At 51.4% G+C, this 17,927-nt stretch overlaps 1 protein-coding gene across 11 annotated transcripts in view; it reads left to right on the top strand.

Annotated features, from left to right (window-relative positions):
- BCAS3 (BCAS3 microtubule associated cell migration factor) overlaps positions 1-16,793 on the top strand; it is a 794,545-nt gene extending 777,752 nt beyond the window's left edge. For 6 of the 11 annotated variants that reach the window (XM_023502118.2, XM_023502116.2, XM_031968504.1 and 3 more), the window contains 2 exons: positions 2,067-2,132; positions 15,955-16,793. In XM_023502118.2, the coding sequence (XP_023357886.1) occupies positions 2,067-2,132; positions 15,955-16,103 (215 nt within the window). In that variant the 3' untranslated portion in view covers positions 16,104-16,793. Of the gene's footprint in view, positions 1-2,066; positions 2,133-12,987; positions 13,082-15,954 lie in introns of all 11 variants that reach the window. The other 5 variants (XM_023502120.2, XM_031968506.1, XM_023502121.2 and 2 more) reach the window with 3 other exon arrangements.
- Positions 16,794-17,927: the final 1,134 nt, after the last annotated feature.

Here is a 17,927-nt window from a genome sequence, read left to right as displayed (position 1 = left end):
AGCAAGGAAATCCAATATCAGAGGGAAGATTATTATAGACTTTAAAGAGCACCCTTAGAAATCACTTTTCCATATTTTGTGCTATTGCCCCAAACTGGATGGGAGACCTTTTCAAACCTTAGAAATACCTATAGGATTGTGATTTGGGGAGGTAAAACTTTCATATACTTTGATGGATCCCCTGTCATCACGTGGGAACAAGTGGGATATAGACCATGTGTATGCATTTACTCAGCCTAAAGGAGAAGAGCCTCGCATATCATGGGGCTCATGATGAGACAGTATCCCGGCCATTGACGGGCTAGATTTCTTAGAAGTGCTCCTGACATGAAAGGAGGACGAGGATGGGGTGGGAAAGGAGGTAGGGAGAAGCCATAAGAATGTGGAGGGGAAATGGGCAAATGCTAGCTTGCTAGTGATCTTGTCCTGTCCTAGAAAATTTTTTTAATTTTTAGTAGAAATTTTTAGAAAAATAAACTTCCATCCAAGGGAAGTCTCTTCTTTCTGTTGCTTCGTTCCTAGAAGACTTGCCATTTAGAACCATCTACCAGCCTCTACCAGTTTGTAGAGTTGAGGGTAATGGAAAGAGCACTTCTTTGGAGAACCTGGATTCAAATCCCATTTGTGCCACTTTTTCCCTGGTTGATCTTGGACAGGTCATTTGATTTTCCTGGTTCCTCAGTTTCTTCATTTGTAAAATAAAGGGGTTGGACTAGACTGCCTCTGAGATCCAATTCAGATCTAAGTCTATGATCTTAAGATTCCATTAACTTAAGATCACGGTTTGTTAAATGTACTGTTTTTCTCTTAGATCCCTGTTTTTTCCATCCTGGAATCCTTAGAGCTAAATTTCGAGGCAAACAGACCTCTGTCTGGAGTCATAGAGGAGGATTTGTACACACATACTAAACAATGTTTTCTTTTTCAATTTTACGAACTTCTGTACTCAGGGCCCATATTGCGAAACCAAAGTAGACCCGTATTCCTAAGATGGATGAAAGGAAGCAAAATCTTGATGTCTTTAATGTAACATTTTGTGGCTAGTTTTTGGATCTTTTCTCCTACTCTTACCTCCTTCCTTGCCCCCTCACCCCCAGGCCCTGCTGGGCCCCAAGCCACGGGGACATTTTGAGATCTTACTAGTGGAAAAACACTGCTGGCCTCCCACTAGCTCTTCCAGGCCTCGCGTGTCTTGCTGGGCTCTCACCAACCTCCCTCAGACTTTTCCCCACATGTGTTTTATTTAGCGTAGTTTGATAGCTTTCAAATTCCACCGCTCTCTGCTTAATTGAATTTGGAGAGAATACCCATCCATTTGTCGCATTTGTTCAGGATGCCTTTTTCCGCTCCGTGCCCGTGAGCTCATCATCCTGCAGCGTTCCCACCACCTCCAGGCAGCCTGCACCCGGCCATCCCCTCCCTGATGCGTGGGGTGGTTCTGGGCCGTCTCTCTGGGGTCCATCTTCCACATGCTCGCAGCGCCCTTGAACCAGGCGGCCGCCGCTGGAGAAGGGACCGAGACCCCTGAAAGTCTCTTTGGCTTCTTATTTTACTCATCTACAAATCACTGAGAGCCAAACAAGGAGACACTTAATGCATCCCCAGTTCCCGGGCAGACCAACCAGCCATGCTGTAGGGGTGCTGCCAGGCGGGTCCTAACTCCATGACTTATTTCCTGGGAATCTTGGCTGTTGGCCTGCCAATGGCCATGCCCTGCCAAGTGAGCCACTTGTCTTCCTGCTGCCAGAAATCAAAAACTAGGTGCGGGGTGCGCCAAGGTGGACCAGTTGCCAGCTCTCCCTTCTCCTGCCCTACCCAGGGTGGACGGGAAAAGGAAAGGATGCAGAAAGGGCTATAAAACGTCGGGTGATCAGGTCTGGGTTTTCTTCTTCAGATATAACTTGAGTGCCCCCCAACCCCTGCCCCTGGCACCACTTAGAACCTCAGCAGCCCAACCAAAGGAGATGAACTGTCCAAAAAGGTGTTGTTTTGGTCCCACATTGTTTTATTGTTTCAAAGATTTTTTTTTTATTTTTCTTTAAAGAAATATTTTATTTTTAATACAGACACAGCCCTTGACGTAGCAGTAAAAAACATCACCCCCGAGAGACACATGGCTGTGAAATGTTTTGGTATGTAACCGCCCGCCTTCGACCCAGGTCTGACAGATGCACAAAATCAAAGGCTCTTGTTGGTATCAAGGGACGGCCCCATGGCTGGGTTGGCCCCCTGGCTGCCTGTGCTTCAGGAGCCTGGGGGAGGGGGCTGGAGCTGGGGGGAAGCGGGAGGCGGGTGAAGGGCAGGCAGCTGGCATACATTCCCCTCTCACCATCCACATGGGCACAACGTGGCACTGAGGGGCCGGAGAGAAATCGCTGGGGGAGTTGAGGGGAGGAAGAGTTTCTTTGCGTATTCCCCCCCCCCTTTTTAAGATGGAAGTCAAATTTAGGATTCTGTTGTGCAGAGCAGGGAGGTCACTAGGCTCTAATGCACTTACCATTGACTGCCCCTCTTGTAGTGCGTCTATTAGTGAGTAATTGGATTTGTACCTATTCATTTGCAGTCCCTGCAGGAGCTCTGAGCTGGCCCCCAGCATAATTGGTGCTGTCTCTATTTTTACATCATTAGATTAGCCCCGACTCCTGGCCACTTGTTGTCTGCGCTTGTCTGTCCATTTATACAACCTAATGTAACACAAAATTCATTACTGATCACATTACTTTCAACTCTGAAGCTAGCCTTGTGATAAACATTTGGTTAACCCCTTCCCGCCCGTGGGACAGGCCAGGAGGACAAATGCACTTCCACTCAGCAGGCAAATCAATATCTTAATACACCAAAGTGGAATTGCATTTCTAGATTTGTTATTCCTCCTGGAGGAACAAATGGAAAGGCTGGTCTGCACCCGGCGGGATTGAATAATGAATGGGGCCCCGGCACCAGCGGCACGTCTGGGCCCCAAGCAGAGAAGCCAGCACAGCATCAGCTGTCCCAGGGGCACCTCTGGAAGTCGTGGGGGCTTGTCATTTCCTCCTCCACCCTTTTCTGTGGCTTTACAGCCTTGGGCTAGCCTCCTAATGGCCAGGAACGGGGTAGCTGGGTATGGTCCTCCCCAGGCTCTCTGTCTGTTGCCTCTCAGTGTCTCTGTAAGTCATTCTGGGGGTCCCAGACGCCTCTGAGCTGGGGGGGGGGGGCTGCATCTCCCACTCACTGTTTGCTCTGCTTGCACGGGCCCTTTAAAGGAAAGTCCATGGAAAGGGACCTGAGGTTGAGGCAAAACTATTTGCCGCCTTTATTAGTTTTTACCAAGACCTTGTCCAAACCCAGTGAAGTCCTGAAAGTTTGTATACTGTTTTATTTATTAGTTAAGCTCATTAACGATGTACTCCACTGCCCCCACCTCCAAGACACATGGGCCAAAACCCAGATGCCAGGAGGATATTAAATTGAATCCAAGGGCCAACAGCTTGATGAACCTTTAAAAGATAAACAACCAAACCCATGACCACTGAGGACAGGCTCCCTCCTATGGGTGTCATTCTGAATAAAACATTTAAAGGCACATGGCTTCGTAAAAAACGTGGTGGACCCAGAGTCAGGAAGAAGTGAATTTAGATTGCCTCTCTGATACTTGCCTCTCTGAACTTGTTTCCTCATCTGTGAAATGGGTATAATGATAGTTATGGCTCCTGCCTGGAAAAGAGTGGCCTCCAAACCAGGAATACCTGGTGCAAGTCCAGTTTCTGTCAGAGACCAGCCTCTTAAAGGTCTGGGTACGTCCCTGAAATTCTGAGTTACAGAGAAGGGGCTGGCCCACCCTGGCAGAGGGAGCATCCTTCCCGGAGGTCCCCAGACCAGTAAAGTCACAGCAATCACGATCAGGCCAGAAGGATCACTGCTATGAGATTTGTAAAGCACTTCGTAAACTTTAAGATGCTATGTGAGCGTCAGCTCTATTATTGTTCTTACTGTTATTATGGGCTCAGCACACAGAATGACCGCAGACCTCAAACAGGTGTCTGTGTTAGAGAAAGAGCAAGATTGGAAAGGGGTCTTCTGTTTTAAGGGGCAGCAAGTTAATTCTGTTTCCTTTTGCAGAAGCACACAGCCACCCACCCCTCCCCTCATCCTCTTTCTGTCCCTGAGGAGCACCGGCTCTGAGTTATCAGGACCGTTTATGTCAGAGGGAAAAATACCCCAAGTTATTGAGAAACCCTCAGAAAGCCTGCACTGCCTTCATTAGGAGAAATAGACAAGTAGGCAGGGAGGAAGTCGAATGGAACCTATTACATTCAAGCCATAAATCGCTAAGTAATAGAACTATAAGCAGAAGACACTGGGTTAGAGAAGCATCCAAGACCTGGGCAGATTCTGGGAGGGAAGAAAAGATTAGGAAGATGGTCTTCTTCTAAATCAGCAAGGGAATAAAGCTGCTCAAACTCAGCCAGGCTGCAGGCCTGGGTTTTGGACAGCCCACCCTCCCCATTTGAGAGAAATGTGTGCAAGAGCTCCCTGAAAGCAGAAAAATCCACAGAGGCTGTGCTCAGTTTCTAGTTGATTCTGAGGCAGGAATAAAGGAAGGCCAGAAATGGGACCTCCTTTCCTCAGCCTGGGGATTCAGAAGAAATCAGAGATTCTTGGAAGTAACGGGAAGAATCTCCCCGGAGGTGATTGGCCCCATTTCCCTGCCTTTCTCATATTTCCCCCACTGCTCTGTGTGTGACTCTCCCCACCCCCAGAAGGCTCCCCATTGGTTGACTCTTCTCTAGCTTTGGTTGTAGGAAAGGTGTTTTCCTGACTGGTCAGTTAGGAATCCGTGGCCTGGATCTGCAAACCCCAGTTTTTGCTGTAGGATAATGTGCACACGCAGACACACACACACAGACACAGACACTTAAACACACACACACACACACACACACACACACACACAGAGACACTTAAAAACACACACACACACACACACAGACACACACAGATCCTGAAAAGCCACTAACACTTTCCTATGTAGGACACACCAAAAAGCAGAGGGCCGTTGGCCCTCTCGGGCCGGGGAAGGAAGGGCCCCTTCCCCCTTTGCCCCGCTCCCCCAGAAGGCGTGAGTTTGACAGCTGGCTGAGATTGTTTTCCATCAGTGTCCTCCCATCAGTCTGAGGATCCAGGGACTGATCTATGGTCTGGGACCACCGGAAGGTCATCTCTCTGGCCTTGGGGCAGAGCAGAGAGGGACGTGGGGGTGGGGAAGGAAGCCGGCCTGTCTACCAGTGGTACATTTTAATTCCTTAACCTTAATGGAAAGGAGGGGAAAAGAGGGAAAAGCCACATCTTACTGAATTCTTGGCCCACATTATTGAGAATTTAATTATGTTGGGGCATTTGAATGAGAACCAGATGAGGTTCAGGCAGGCCAGGCAAGTATTCAAGACGTGCGGTGTCTTTCTTAAGATCCAAGGGCCCAGTGCCCCCGCCTCATGTCCCATCAATGCTGTGGTGTGGCTCAGATGAGCCCAAATGGGCCCTCCTGAATCTGGTCACTGGCGCTACAGGAAGAGGGAGAGATTCAGGCATGGGGGCCAAACATCTGGTCTAAAGAGAGGGTCCCAAGCCCCCTCCCCCCCCGCGGCTGCTCCCCTCCACAAGTCTCTCCATGTCTTCCCGGCCTTTCCTCTCTCACCACTCCCCCTTCCCAGCCAGTGTGCACACGCGGCCATCCCAGCAGATGTGCTGAAATCATCGTGTAGCCTTCCTCCCTCCCAGCCAGACATTCTTTTTCCAGAAGGTATGCTTGCTATGTTGCTAGGACCTTGGGACTCCCCAAAGGAGAATTTCCTCAAGTCTCTGGCTCTGTTTTTGTGCAAATGAGCTGCAGGAGAGGAGGCAGAAAGGTGGAAGGTGCATTTCAGCTGTCTAGAAATATTCTCTCAGGCCCCTGTCTCTTGAGAGGGTTTGGGAAACCTCAATACCTTAGGGAAACTGTATGTGACTAGTGGAACTGGGCAGGGGAAGACCAGGAATGACAAAGTTTATTCTACATTTAATAATTAAAAGATTTTACATTTATTTGCATAGGACTTTTAAGTCCTTCAGCATGCTTTCCCCATTAATAATAAACAACATTGATAAAGCACTTTCAGATCTACAAAATACTTAATGCCTGCTTTCCCATTTTCTCTCACGTCAGCCCTTGGAGGTAGGTGCTGTTATCCTCACTTTACAGATGAGGAAGTGGAGGCATTTACTCAGGTTATAAGTGATTTACTTAGGGTCACAATGGCTGTGACAAGATTTGAACTCTGGTTTCCTGACTTCCAGTGTAGTAGTCTTATCTTCACCACAACCCTGTGAGTAAGACAAAGCAAGTATAATGTTTAGTTGACAGATGAAGGCACTGAGTCATGGGGGGGGAGGGCGTCACCTAGAAAGTAACCAGTAGAGCTAGGACCCCGAGCCAGGCCTCCTGATTCCCAGCCAGGCTGCTAGTCTTGGTCTCTGGTACCCAGGGAGCCTGGCTTAGAGTGCCTCCTGAACTTGAGAGCTGACCACTAAACAAGACTTTGGCCCAAACCAGGAAGACCTGTGGAAACAGCAGCACAGCTTCCTGGGCTACCTGGACTGGCCTGGCCTTTTCTTGGTGATATATATTTTAAAATGGGTCAACTTAGATGTTAGGCAGGACCAGCAGTTCTATCAGATGCCTACCAGGAATCTGGGATTTTGCCAATGTGGGGCAGCGGGGGTCCCTCCACCGAGGTGAGCTGCAGTGCCCTCCATTCCTTAGGAGACAGTTTTTACAAATTGCTATGGCCAGAAAGCGCAATTGCTTCAGCTGAGGGAGAAGTCCCCTTGGACTTTTTTGTCCACTTCTCTGGGAAGAGACAAAAAGGCCATAGCCAGGCCCAGGCTTCCCGGTTCAGGGGGATGCAACAGGTTTCCTGTTCTGTTGGTGTGGTCTTTAGCAATCCACGTCTCAGAGGAGGATCTTTGTGGAGGGAAGTATCTTCACTATCTCTAAACACAAACTTGGAAGGAGTCTGAGCCAATCAAGTTGTTAACCAACTTTATTTTCCCCTCCTCTGCTTTTCTCTGCCTCTCCTCGTCCCAATATCCCTTCTCCTGACCAACCACCTCTGTTCCTCCTCCATTTCTCTTTCCTCCAATCCTCGACATCCCACCCCTACCTTGCCCTCTCCCTGCCCCCCACCCTAACCCCGCTCAGATCCAGAAAATTAAATACAGGAGGCATCAGATCATGAATGTAGAGCTGGAAGGATTTTTACTGGTCTGAACCGTTCACTTTACAGATAAAATAAGAAGCAGATACGGGAATTTTTGTTTCTTTGGGGCTTAAGGAGCCACCTCTGATCACCAATCAGCAAGAATTTATTAAGAGATTATTGTATGCCAGACGCTATGGAAATACAAAATAAAAACAAAAACAGGCCTTGCCTTCAAGAAGCTTACATTCTAATGGGGGAGACAACATGTACATAAATAGACATAAACATGAAAGATAGAGCCAGGTGGGAAATGGCCTGATATGGTGGGGGCAGCACCATCGGGCAGGAAGCTGGAAAGGGACTCCTGCAAAATGTAATAAGTCTGGCAGGAAGGGATTCTGAGAGACCAGGGCATCCCAGGCAAGGGGTACAGCCAGTGCAAAGGCTCCAAGCTTGTATGCGAGGGAGAGCAAGCAGGCATTAATGTGGAAGAAAACTGGAAAGCTAAGAGTGGCCAGATATTTAAATGCTAAATAGATGAATTCTATTTGAGCCTCGTGATCCTAGGGAACCCCTGGAGTTTACTGGGGAGGTAAGTAACTTGTTCACATCTGTGTTGGAGGAAAATTATTTTGGCAGCTTGTACGAAGGCCGCATTAGACTGGAAAGAGATGAGATGATGAAGTTCCATGGCAACCACAAAGCTTTGTGACTGGGAAGACACTGGAGGTTCAACAGGGATAGGAAAGTTCAGAACTGGGCAGGTTTGGGACAAGGAGGCAGTGGGGACAAGGAGGGATGAGTTCTGTTTTGGACATGATGAATCTGAGCTGCTTATGGGATTTTCAGTCCAGTGGGCAGTGATGGGAGATGAGCTCAGAGAGAGTGAGGTGGGATGTATAAATCTGGAGTTTATCTGCATAGAGACAGGCAGAGAGGTGAGGGAATCAGAGAGGTCATTGGTCATGGCCAGGAGAGGGGCAGCCAGGGTCTAGCTGCTTTCCAAGAGGTTTCTAAATCCTTTTCTCTTTTTGAGTTCTGAGTATGTTGTCATCACACACACAGGGTTTAGGGCACCTGTTCCTCCCCTATCATATAGGAAGAACAAATTCAAGTAAGATGCCTTGGAGAGCTTCTGGTCTTTCCCAGCATCTGCTTCTCCACTGTGGTTCTTGGAAGGCAAGTCTGCCTGCATTTTTCCAGTGTCAGGGGGACCAGGGAAAGTTTAGACTGGTCGGAAGAATCCTCCCCCCCTTGAGGGCTGCCCTGTAACCATTGGGTTTCCATGTAATATCTCCAGCAACAGTGCAGCAGACAGTGCCATATGACTAATCTGAGTTTGGAGGGCTAACATCCCCTCTGACCAGAGCTTTTCCTGCTCCCAGGAAGCAGCTTAGAAACTAAGTTTGTATTCTTGGCTCTGAGCCTGGTCCGGTGGGCTCTCGATTTCCCTATATTAGAACTTGGAGGTCAGGCCCAAGGGCTGAGGTGTGAATGAGGGAAATCAAGTTGGAGATGGGCGCCATGTTTCAGGCACACCTTGGGCCCTTTGATACCCCAGAGGACTGGCTCCAACCAGATGGCAAGTTTCTGGCTGATTATAAGCTGAGGGGCCCCTCGTGGGCTGCTGCCTTTCCTGGGAGAAGGGAGCAGTTATGGCTGAGATCACCATCGAGCAATGTGAAGCTGTCATTGCAACCATCTGCCCCTTTTCCTAGTGTCTTCCAGGTCTCAGGCTCAGGTATTAAGCCATAGAGATAACCAGATCAAAATGAGTGTCCTTTTTCTCTCTCACCTCTCCTTGGAAGCAAAAGACCAGAACCAGGAATAAGCTGTTATCAGAACATGGTGATAGGTGCTTTCCTCTCCCACCTCTGCCTCCTAAACTTCCTGCTGAGGCTGAAGCCCTAAGAATGCCTCCAGGGTGGACCAAAAACCCAGGATCTTGGGGGAGTCACAGATTGGGGGAAAGCAGTGTCTGACCAGGGAGAGAGGAAGGGCTGATGTCAAAGTGAGGGGAGCATCTTCCGAGCTGAGATTGTCCGGTGGAAGTCTGGGAAGAGCATGGGAACTCCATGGCCCCAGGGCCCCAGTGAATAGGCTAGCATTTGGCCAAGGTGGTGGATTTCTGTGGTCTGCGGGCCCAGAGTAGGTAGCTGAGAACCAAGGACAGACAGAGGGCCATAGGGATAGCCACCTTTGGGGACCATCACTGCAGAGCTGCCCAGGGCTCCAGAAGGTGTGATGGCAGGAGGGCAGGAGGTGCTGGGAAACCTGTTTAGGAGCTGAGAGAGGGGACCTCCCCTGAGGGATGGCATTCCCGCCACGGGCAGAGAAGAGCCCTGGCCCTCTCCAGCTGACATCCTTTAGCTGTCTACTTTTAAGCTCCTGAAAAATGCTATAAGGGATGAGACTAGTTTGGGATTTCTGAGAGAGCAAGTGCTGCCTCTTCCACTAGTAAACCTCACAAGAAGTTGTTTTGGCTTCCTCCTTGGCCCTGGCAAACTTCCCATTCTGTCTGCCCCCTCAGGTTCAGAACTTAGAACTGCCCTGCTTCTCTGAGAAAGCACTTCTCTCCCATTCCCACATAGCTCCCTACTACCACTCCCAGTGTTAGCTCTGGGATCCAGTCCTTTGCCAGGACACAGAACAGCATCTACCAGGCTCAGCATGAGGATGTGTCCGCCTGGAGCTCCGGGGTCCATTTAAGGAATGGCCCTCAACACAAGCAGAGGGAAAGCCCTTAATGAATGGGCCCCGTTCTCTGTCCACCTGACCTGACCTCAAATCCAAAGGGGTCCAAAGAGCTTGTGCATATAGTTTCAGGGGGACTCAGATGGGTGTCCCTCAGATATGGAACATACCCCCTCAGTCCCAAAGATGGTTGCTGCTACCAGTGAAGGGCTAATCCCAGCTCTCCTGGCCCACTGGCCCGTGCTCCCCCCACCCTCCAGGCCCAGTCAGGCGCCAGGAGCCTCACTGAGACTGGAGGGAAGGGGGAGGGGGGGGCAGCAGGGTGCTCTGGCCAGCAATCAATGAGTTAGGACAGGGTGAGAAATTTATTTTCAGCTTCTAGGAGGGCATTTGCAAAGAGAAGTATAAGAAAATTAAAAGCTATAAACAAATACCTGCCACCTTCATTTCCTAGGCCATTTCTTGATTAAAAGGAGAAAAACTGTAGGACACTGGGACACTCTGGACCTGGAGAGATCAACCTGGAATGGGCCCTAGGCTGCGGGGACACCTGCTGGTGAGGGCAGATTGGAGAGAGGAAAGCCCATTGAGGTGGCCCCCCCCTTACCTGGACACTGTGGGTCTCAGGGAGCGTCCTAGTACCCAGGAAGGGACCTGAGGGTGAAGCTGAGATAAGGGGTAAAATAGGCCCCTGGGCCACGGCCCATCTCTTTGCTCCCCCTCTCCTCCCCATCCTTTCCCAGTGTTGGAGGCTCTCGGTTTACTTTCTAAGGAGTTGGGGGTGGGGGAGCCCCCAGCCCTCGCAATACAAACCAAACACTCTCCTAATCCTTTTAATGGGCAGCGCTGCGGAGGCTATAAACCAGCCTGCCTGGAGCCTCGGCAGCAAGGAAGGGCAGGAGGCCGTGAGCCCTGCAGCTGCTGCCTCTGCCCTGGCCCTCCCCCACAGGGCCAGCCTGAGCCTCTACGGTCCTGGGGCTGCCTGGCTGGGGGTTCAGACTGAGACCTGAGGAGGTGGGCCTCTGCCCCCCCCCAGGCCTTGGCCAGCCAGACCTGTACTTAGCCCTCCCCCATAGAGAGGCCCAGGGCTTTCTGACCCAAGCCAGGCGGTAACTTTCTAAGCCCAGGCTGGGGGTGCTTTGGGTGTGTTTTCAGCTGAGCAGGAGAGGGCTGAAGGAAACCTGGCTCCCACCTAGTCTGGGCGCCCGAGGGAGGACACCCCCTCAGGCTGACCCTGGTAGATGCTGCTCTTTTCATACCATCACTTGCGGGGACTCAGAACCCTGGTCCCAACACTGAAGTTCTGGGCTCTGGGAGTCCCTGGCCCTTTATGAACAGAGGCCTGTGTAAGGTTTCCGTGTGGCACTGGAGCCCCCTGAATGGCTCCTCCCTCTGACCACGCAAGGGCCTAGTGTCGCCCTCCCCGGAGGCTCAGGGGCGCCAGGTGAGCTTTCCCAGGCCCCTCAAGGCGTAGCTCTCCGGCTAGGAGGAAGGACCGAGGGTTCTGTCAGGGGACAAGAAGAGGAAGAAGCAGGATGGGAGGCCGGGGAGAGGACATGGGGCTGGGGGGAGCTAGAATGTAGCACAGCTGTGGATTTGGGGCTGTGGAATCCTAGACCTTGAGTGGATGTTCCCCCACTCCCTGTAGAGACATCCACAGTGGAGGCTGGATCTTTTAAGATGGAACAACCCTTTTAGAGACCCCTTTCAAGGCCCCTAAATGCAGACATTTTTCAGGCATTCCTAGGGATGCCTAGGGAACGGGGAGAGTAACAACTTGACTCCAAATGGGTCACATTCTCCTTTTCCTTCCCTGCCACCCTTATTCCCGGAGGCAAACCCAGCTGCCTCTCAGGTACCTTCGCATCCTCCTCCTCCGTCCCAACAGTTTCTCAGTGTTGGAGGCTGGGGCAGCCAGTCTGAGGATGGAAGGCTTATGTTCTGCCATAGATCTTTGAGAGAACTAGACTTTGAACACTGGAAGGGACATAGTCCCTCCTATGGGTGGTGGGTCAGAGGTAAACGGCCATGACGGTTTCCCCCACAACTGCCTGATATCTTTCAATACTTGTCTCCTCCGATCTCTGGCCTTTACATGATTCCCAGGGACAGCCATCTTTCCTGCCTGTACTCTAGCCTGGGACGTGCCGGTCTGAGACTGACTCTGGAGGGGGGATCGGGACCTGTTGATGTATTGGTGAACCTTGTGTGAGACTGGTTTCATGACCCTGAGCCAGTAACTTCAGCTCTTTAACCCTCCCATCTTGCAGATGTGGGGAATCCCCTTTCCCTCACCCCTGACTACTCCAGCCTCCACGGGTACAAAAGGTCTGGAGCCTTGGAACAGGACTACCTTGTTTCTGAGCCCAGCTTATTTTTCTGGGAATGGTTGTTACTCCCAGTCACTTGGGGGAAGGAGTGGTGATAGGAGATGGGACGCTGGAAAAAGCTAATCTCCAGTAGCTCCAATGGACCAGAGTTCATCCTTCTCTTTCTGAGGGATCCATGTAGATCCCTGGAGACAGACAGGGGTAAGAAATTCAGTAAATGGTGTGTTCTGGGTTACAAGGTGAGACCTCCATAGCCTTGGGAGGGAGAAGGAAGGAGGGAAAAAGAGTCCCAGCCTGTGCTATGTCCCTCATCATACACACCTGGAATTTCTCAAAAGAATAGGCTGATCCCACCTTGCCCACTTTCACACAAGATCAAGCACTGCATGTGTTTCCGAGTAAGCTGTGACACTACTCCCCCCCCAACTTTGCACTTGCTGAATGTGTGGGTCCCAGCCCCTTCCCCTGTCTCCTCCATCCTACTGCTTCCACCTTGGAAGCCTTCCCTTTTGGTCCTCCCCTCTACTCCAACCCTCCCCCCAGGAGTTCCTCACAGATCCCTACATGCATGGCAATATCCTCATGGATGGAAATCCTCCATAAAGCTGCAGAGCTTCCACGTTTGATGTCCTTCTCCCGACACCCTCTTAAAACTGCTTGCAAAACAAAACAAAAAATTCATTTGCCTCTTTAGCTATACCCATATCTTTTCAAAATAGTTGCTTCAATGCTTTTCTTTTCAAAAGGAAAAAAAAAAGGAAAAAAAAAACAATGTCATCAGCCCAGCGTTCGTGAACAACCCTACAATAACAAAGCATTGTGCGCGCGTGATGGAGGAAGGTAAGGCAACATTTTTCTAGCTTTCTAGCTTACTTAACCAGGGCTGGGGGGTGAGTGGGGTGGAGAGAAGCCATGGACCAAACACCCTGAGACTGGCTTCCCCCAGATAGAGACCTCCTCTGTCTCCCCAGGGCCTTCTAGGAGAATTCCCAGGAACTTGACCAGGGAGTGGCCAGTTCCCTGGTTCCCCCGGGACTGACCTAGTGAGAGGAATGGAAACCCGTGTCACAAATTCACTCCCAGCATCTCCATTCTTTCAGGGCTAATGGGCTGGACAGGATGCTGATTTGGCAGCATTCTAGGGGCTCTCTTGTCCCTTTCCCCAAGTGGTTTGGAATAGGCTCATGGTCTTATGCACAGGCTTCTCTGGTTGGCGCCGTGGGATGGAGTTGGCCGGTCATCTGCCAAGGGTTCAAACTTCTCCAAGTCTTTGAGCTGCCTGAATGAATCCTGCTTCCTTCCGCCTTCTTTGTAGTGTATTGACTAGAACGGCTAAGCGGTCCGGTCCATAGTGGATGACGGAGCATCCAGGGGACAGCACATTTGCCCTGTAATGTTCCCCCGGGCTGGAGTGACAGCAAGAGCAGCCACTGGTTCTTGTTGATCAAGCATGGAGACAGCAGCTGTCCAGACAGTGACTGTCAGAGGTCATCCCTGTCCATCTGCTTGTAGACCCGACCTGGGGTGGGGGTAAGGGGGAGCAGAGGGAAGGGGAGATGTGCTGTCTAGGCCTAGACTCTCTGGTTGTCTGTTTCCGAAGCGCCTTGTCCTGGGCATGCTGGCATTCCTCTTAACATCCTAAACCTTCCTCTCCCCTGACCCTTATATTGAGAGGATGATAAAGTTCCTTCCTCTCCTAGGTCCTGACCCCTAGGAAGCATGGGGGGGGGGTGGTAGGAGGAGGAAGGGGAGAATCCACCAGCATCCTCCCTTCTCCTTCTGCCATGAGCCCTTGCGCTCATCTCCTCGCTTTGCCAGCCACTCTCCCTCCTCTGCCTCCAACCCGCCGTCATGGTATAAAGAAAGAGAAAAGATCTGGAGAGCTTTCGGAGTGTAGGGAGGGGGTAACATGGAGAGGGTGTGTGCCCCTCTCCCCATACTCGTATCTCCCTGAAACTTTTGGCTGTTTTCCTTTCCTGGTTTGCATCTGAATTCTCTTCTCTTCTCTCTGTTGCCCACAGCCTGTGCCTTATTGGTTGGATTAGGGATGAGTGGCAGTGTGGGGGCAAGGGGGGAAGAAGGGGCTCAAATCAACTATTGCCTTGTTTCCTGCCCCCTCCCTGCCCCTCCCCTTGGGGGACTAAGCGGGCATTGCCATCCAGAGAGTAGGACCTAGAGCGCATTCAGCTTTCATCCATAGGACACAACCAGAGCGAGCTGTGGGCTCTCGCTGCCTTCCACAACCATCCCCACGCACTTTCCTTCTACTGCAAAAGTCACTGAGGCTCTTGCATCCTGGCCCCCACCTTGCAGTTAGCTCCCCTTCTTATCCATCTCCTTAGACCGGACCTATTCTCCAAATGCTCTAGGACCAGCCCTGCAGTCCCAGCAGCCCTCCCAGAATCTTGCAGACTCCTCCATCCCAGCCAGCATTTCCCAAACCTGGAGGTCCCCAAGACATTTTCAGGGGATTCTCAGTCAAAATTCTTATTATAATAGTATTAAAGACATATTTTTAAAAAGTTCTTTGGGAGATCCTTAATGATTTTAAGAATAAAAAGTAGTCTTAAGACTCATCCCAGACCCCCTGATGCTGGGTGCCGGTCACGGACAGTCCGGCCTGCGATGTTCTTTGGGTACAGCCCCGCTGCTGTCTGCTTGGCACCTGTGCAGGCTCGGTTTTACCCGGGGGTCCGGCCGGGGGCCATGGCCCCTAACCAAAGGCAGCCGCACATGATGGGGAGCCAGAGGCCCCAAGCCAGACCGGCTGAGCGCAGCGTGGCTGGCTGGCCACTCCTAGCTGACTGAAGTTACTGCCTTGACTTTGTGAGCACAGGAAGGGAGGCCGCCTCGCAGCCCCTCACCCCGTGCTCCCACTCCGGAAGGAACTAGAGCTAAGTGGGGGAAGCCCTTTGTCCTAGAGTGAGTAGTCCAGAGCTGGAGAACCTGGGAAAGGAGCCCGAGGTGGGAGAGGGAACCTCCTTCCCTCCTGGGAATGTCCGAGAGCCTCTGTCTGTTCTCGGAAGCCTCTCGGCAGCCTGGCCAAGAGGAGGGAGCCGTAAGCTCCGGGGCATCCCTCCCCTGCCCCCATGTCCCTGCCAGCTAAGTGGCCATTCCCAAGGTGAAGCACACAAGTGGTTGACAGTAGGTAGGACGGATGAGTGTGTGTGAGACAGACAGACAGACAGACAGACCGACAGGGAAAGGCAACCCCGTGGCAGAGCCAGCCCTACTTGAATGGTCTTCCAGAACCAGGAAGGCCCAATAGGCACAGGGCCCCGACTGTGGTTGGTATGGCAATGGACCTACAGACTTTGAACCTTGTACTGCCTGCGGCCATGTGGGTGTTGGGAGGCAGGCTGAGGAACGTCCTCCTTCCTGCCTCCCCCTGCAGACCCCATTACTGTCCCCAGGCGTGACCCGAGCCCATAGGGCCCCTCCTCTCTAGCGGAGAGACGGTATTTCTGCGGCCTGCATGGACGCATCCGTATTTATGCACATGCATGGATCTAATCATGTTGCACATTGGCAGGGATGCATCTGGCAGACGTTGGCGATCCACAGCGAGGTCAGATCTGCGTCTGGGGCCCTGAGCCCCAGTCTGGGCCCGTCCAGGGGCCCGGGGTGGCGGTGGCCAGTGGTGAGACCGCAGACACAGCCCTCGCCCCCGGGCCGCCAGCCCTGACCTGGGGGGTTTTCTCTTTGTCTTGCAGAGCTGCAGCGAGAGGGAAGCATCGAGACTCTGAGTAACAGCTCGGGCTCCACCAGCGGCAGCATCCCGCGCAACTTCGACGGCTACCGGTCTCCTCTCCCCACTAACGAAAGCCAGCCCCTCAGCCTCTTCCCCTCCGGCTTTCCTTAGCCTCCTCCCACAGCAGCAGCTCTGTTTCCAGGCAGCCTCCCCGCCCCCTTTCTCCCCCCAGGGGAGGACCTGGAACTGGGGACGCTCTCCAGCCTCTGCTCTTTCCACTGACCGCCCTGCCCAAGCACATGATGAAGAACCCTGCCCGCTTACCCTGTCTGCCGTGGCGAGGAGGCCCCGCTGGCTCTGTGGCCGCCCTCCCTCCTTCCCTCCCTCCCGTGCCTGGTTGGGGGAGACTCCAGAAGCGCAGCTCCCCCTCCTTGCACATGCTGTTACACACTGGATCGGGTTTTGCCTTTTCCAACCCCTGAAGGGAACCGGCCGCAGAGCCCAGGGAAGACAAATCGACCCAGGCCCAGGATTTGGCTCTTCGAGGCCGCGTGGCCACCGTCTCTCTTCCCTGTGATCTAACAAAGTGTCCCTTCGCTGTTTCCCTTCGCCCCTCACCCTCCTGTTGCCACACAAACTGAGGCCAGGAGCACCATGGAAAGCAGAGGGAGAAGAAAGCGTCTCTCTTCCAGCCCTCTTGCCCCTTTGGCTCATGGGGAGAATTGGTATTTCTTATTAGTTCCCTGTTTTACCCTAATCTTGTATTAAGATTTAACTCCTCTCTTTGGTGAAGGAAGCCATGGTTATTGAAACTCTGTAAAGAAGTGCACGTCTTGTCCAATAAATCAAGCTGAAATCGGGTTTTGTGTCCCTGAGCTGGTGAGGGGGGCAAAGGGGCTCCTCCCCAGGGCCCGGACTGAGCCTTAGGCCACAGGCCCAGCTGTCCCCGTGGCCAGCCTTGGTCTCTTGAAACACGAGGGGAGGGAGCAGTGGGGACAGGAGGTGGGAAGGGTCCTGCCATATGGGCTCTGGTCCCGCTCTAAGCACTGCCCAACTCTCCTCTCCTCCTCCCAGAAGAGGATGAACTGTCCTGGGCTTCCATGAGTTTGACATGCTGAGCCAAGCTGGTGAGAGAAAGTAGACCAGAGCCTAATGCTTATCTGTGAGATTGGAGTTAGACTTTTTGGGGGAGGGGGAGATGGGCTGGTTAATTCTCAGGATAATGGATCCCTAGGGGAGAGACAGAGAAAACAACTGGGGAAGAAAATAGGTTCTTGGTCTCTGATAATTGCAGGAGCACTTTAGGGAATATTCTTCTATTGTCCCCCCAACACACACACACACACACACACACACACCAGTCCGTCTTGAAGGTTTGAATCAAACCCAAGGAAGAATAAGTTACTTCAGATCAAGTTTTAATGGGATGGAATTATAAAGTACATAAAGAACCCTGCCTGTCCTTTGATCTTCCTATACAATGGATATAAAAGTCCAATCCAGACCCTTAATCAGAAAACTTATAAAGCGCTCACTCTATGCAGAGCACCTTGCTTGAGACTAGATGAGATACATAGTTTAAATAAGACATAATCCTTGCTCCTCGAGGAGCTTACAATCTTGGAATAAGACACAAAATTCATGCAATGTTTAATAATAGTTAAAACTGCTATTAAAGAATTCCATGAAGTTCAGGAAAGAAGGTGGTTACCAACCAGAGATCAAGGAAGGCACTTGAGTTGAGTTTTAACAAAAGGATAGAAATCAAATAGGTGGGAAGGCATTCCCACAAGAACAACATATATATAGATATAGATATAGATATAGATATAGATATAGATATATATAGATATATAGATATAGATATATATAAAAGATAATGTGTCAGTGGGAAGGCACAGGGCCATGAAATTACAGGGAGGGGAAGGGACGGCAGAGACCAGAGGAGTCGGGTTTGCCTGAAATACGGCATACTCTGTGATAAGCAACAGCTGG

This window comes from Sarcophilus harrisii, chromosome 4, assembly GCF_902635505.1.
Source record: "Sarcophilus harrisii chromosome 4, mSarHar1.11, whole genome shotgun sequence".
Classification (NCBI taxonomy): Eukaryota; Metazoa; Chordata; class Mammalia; order Dasyuromorphia; family Dasyuridae; genus Sarcophilus; species Sarcophilus harrisii.
The sequence above is the reverse complement of the archived record's forward strand: the minus strand, read 5'-3'. Positions and strand labels throughout refer to the sequence as shown.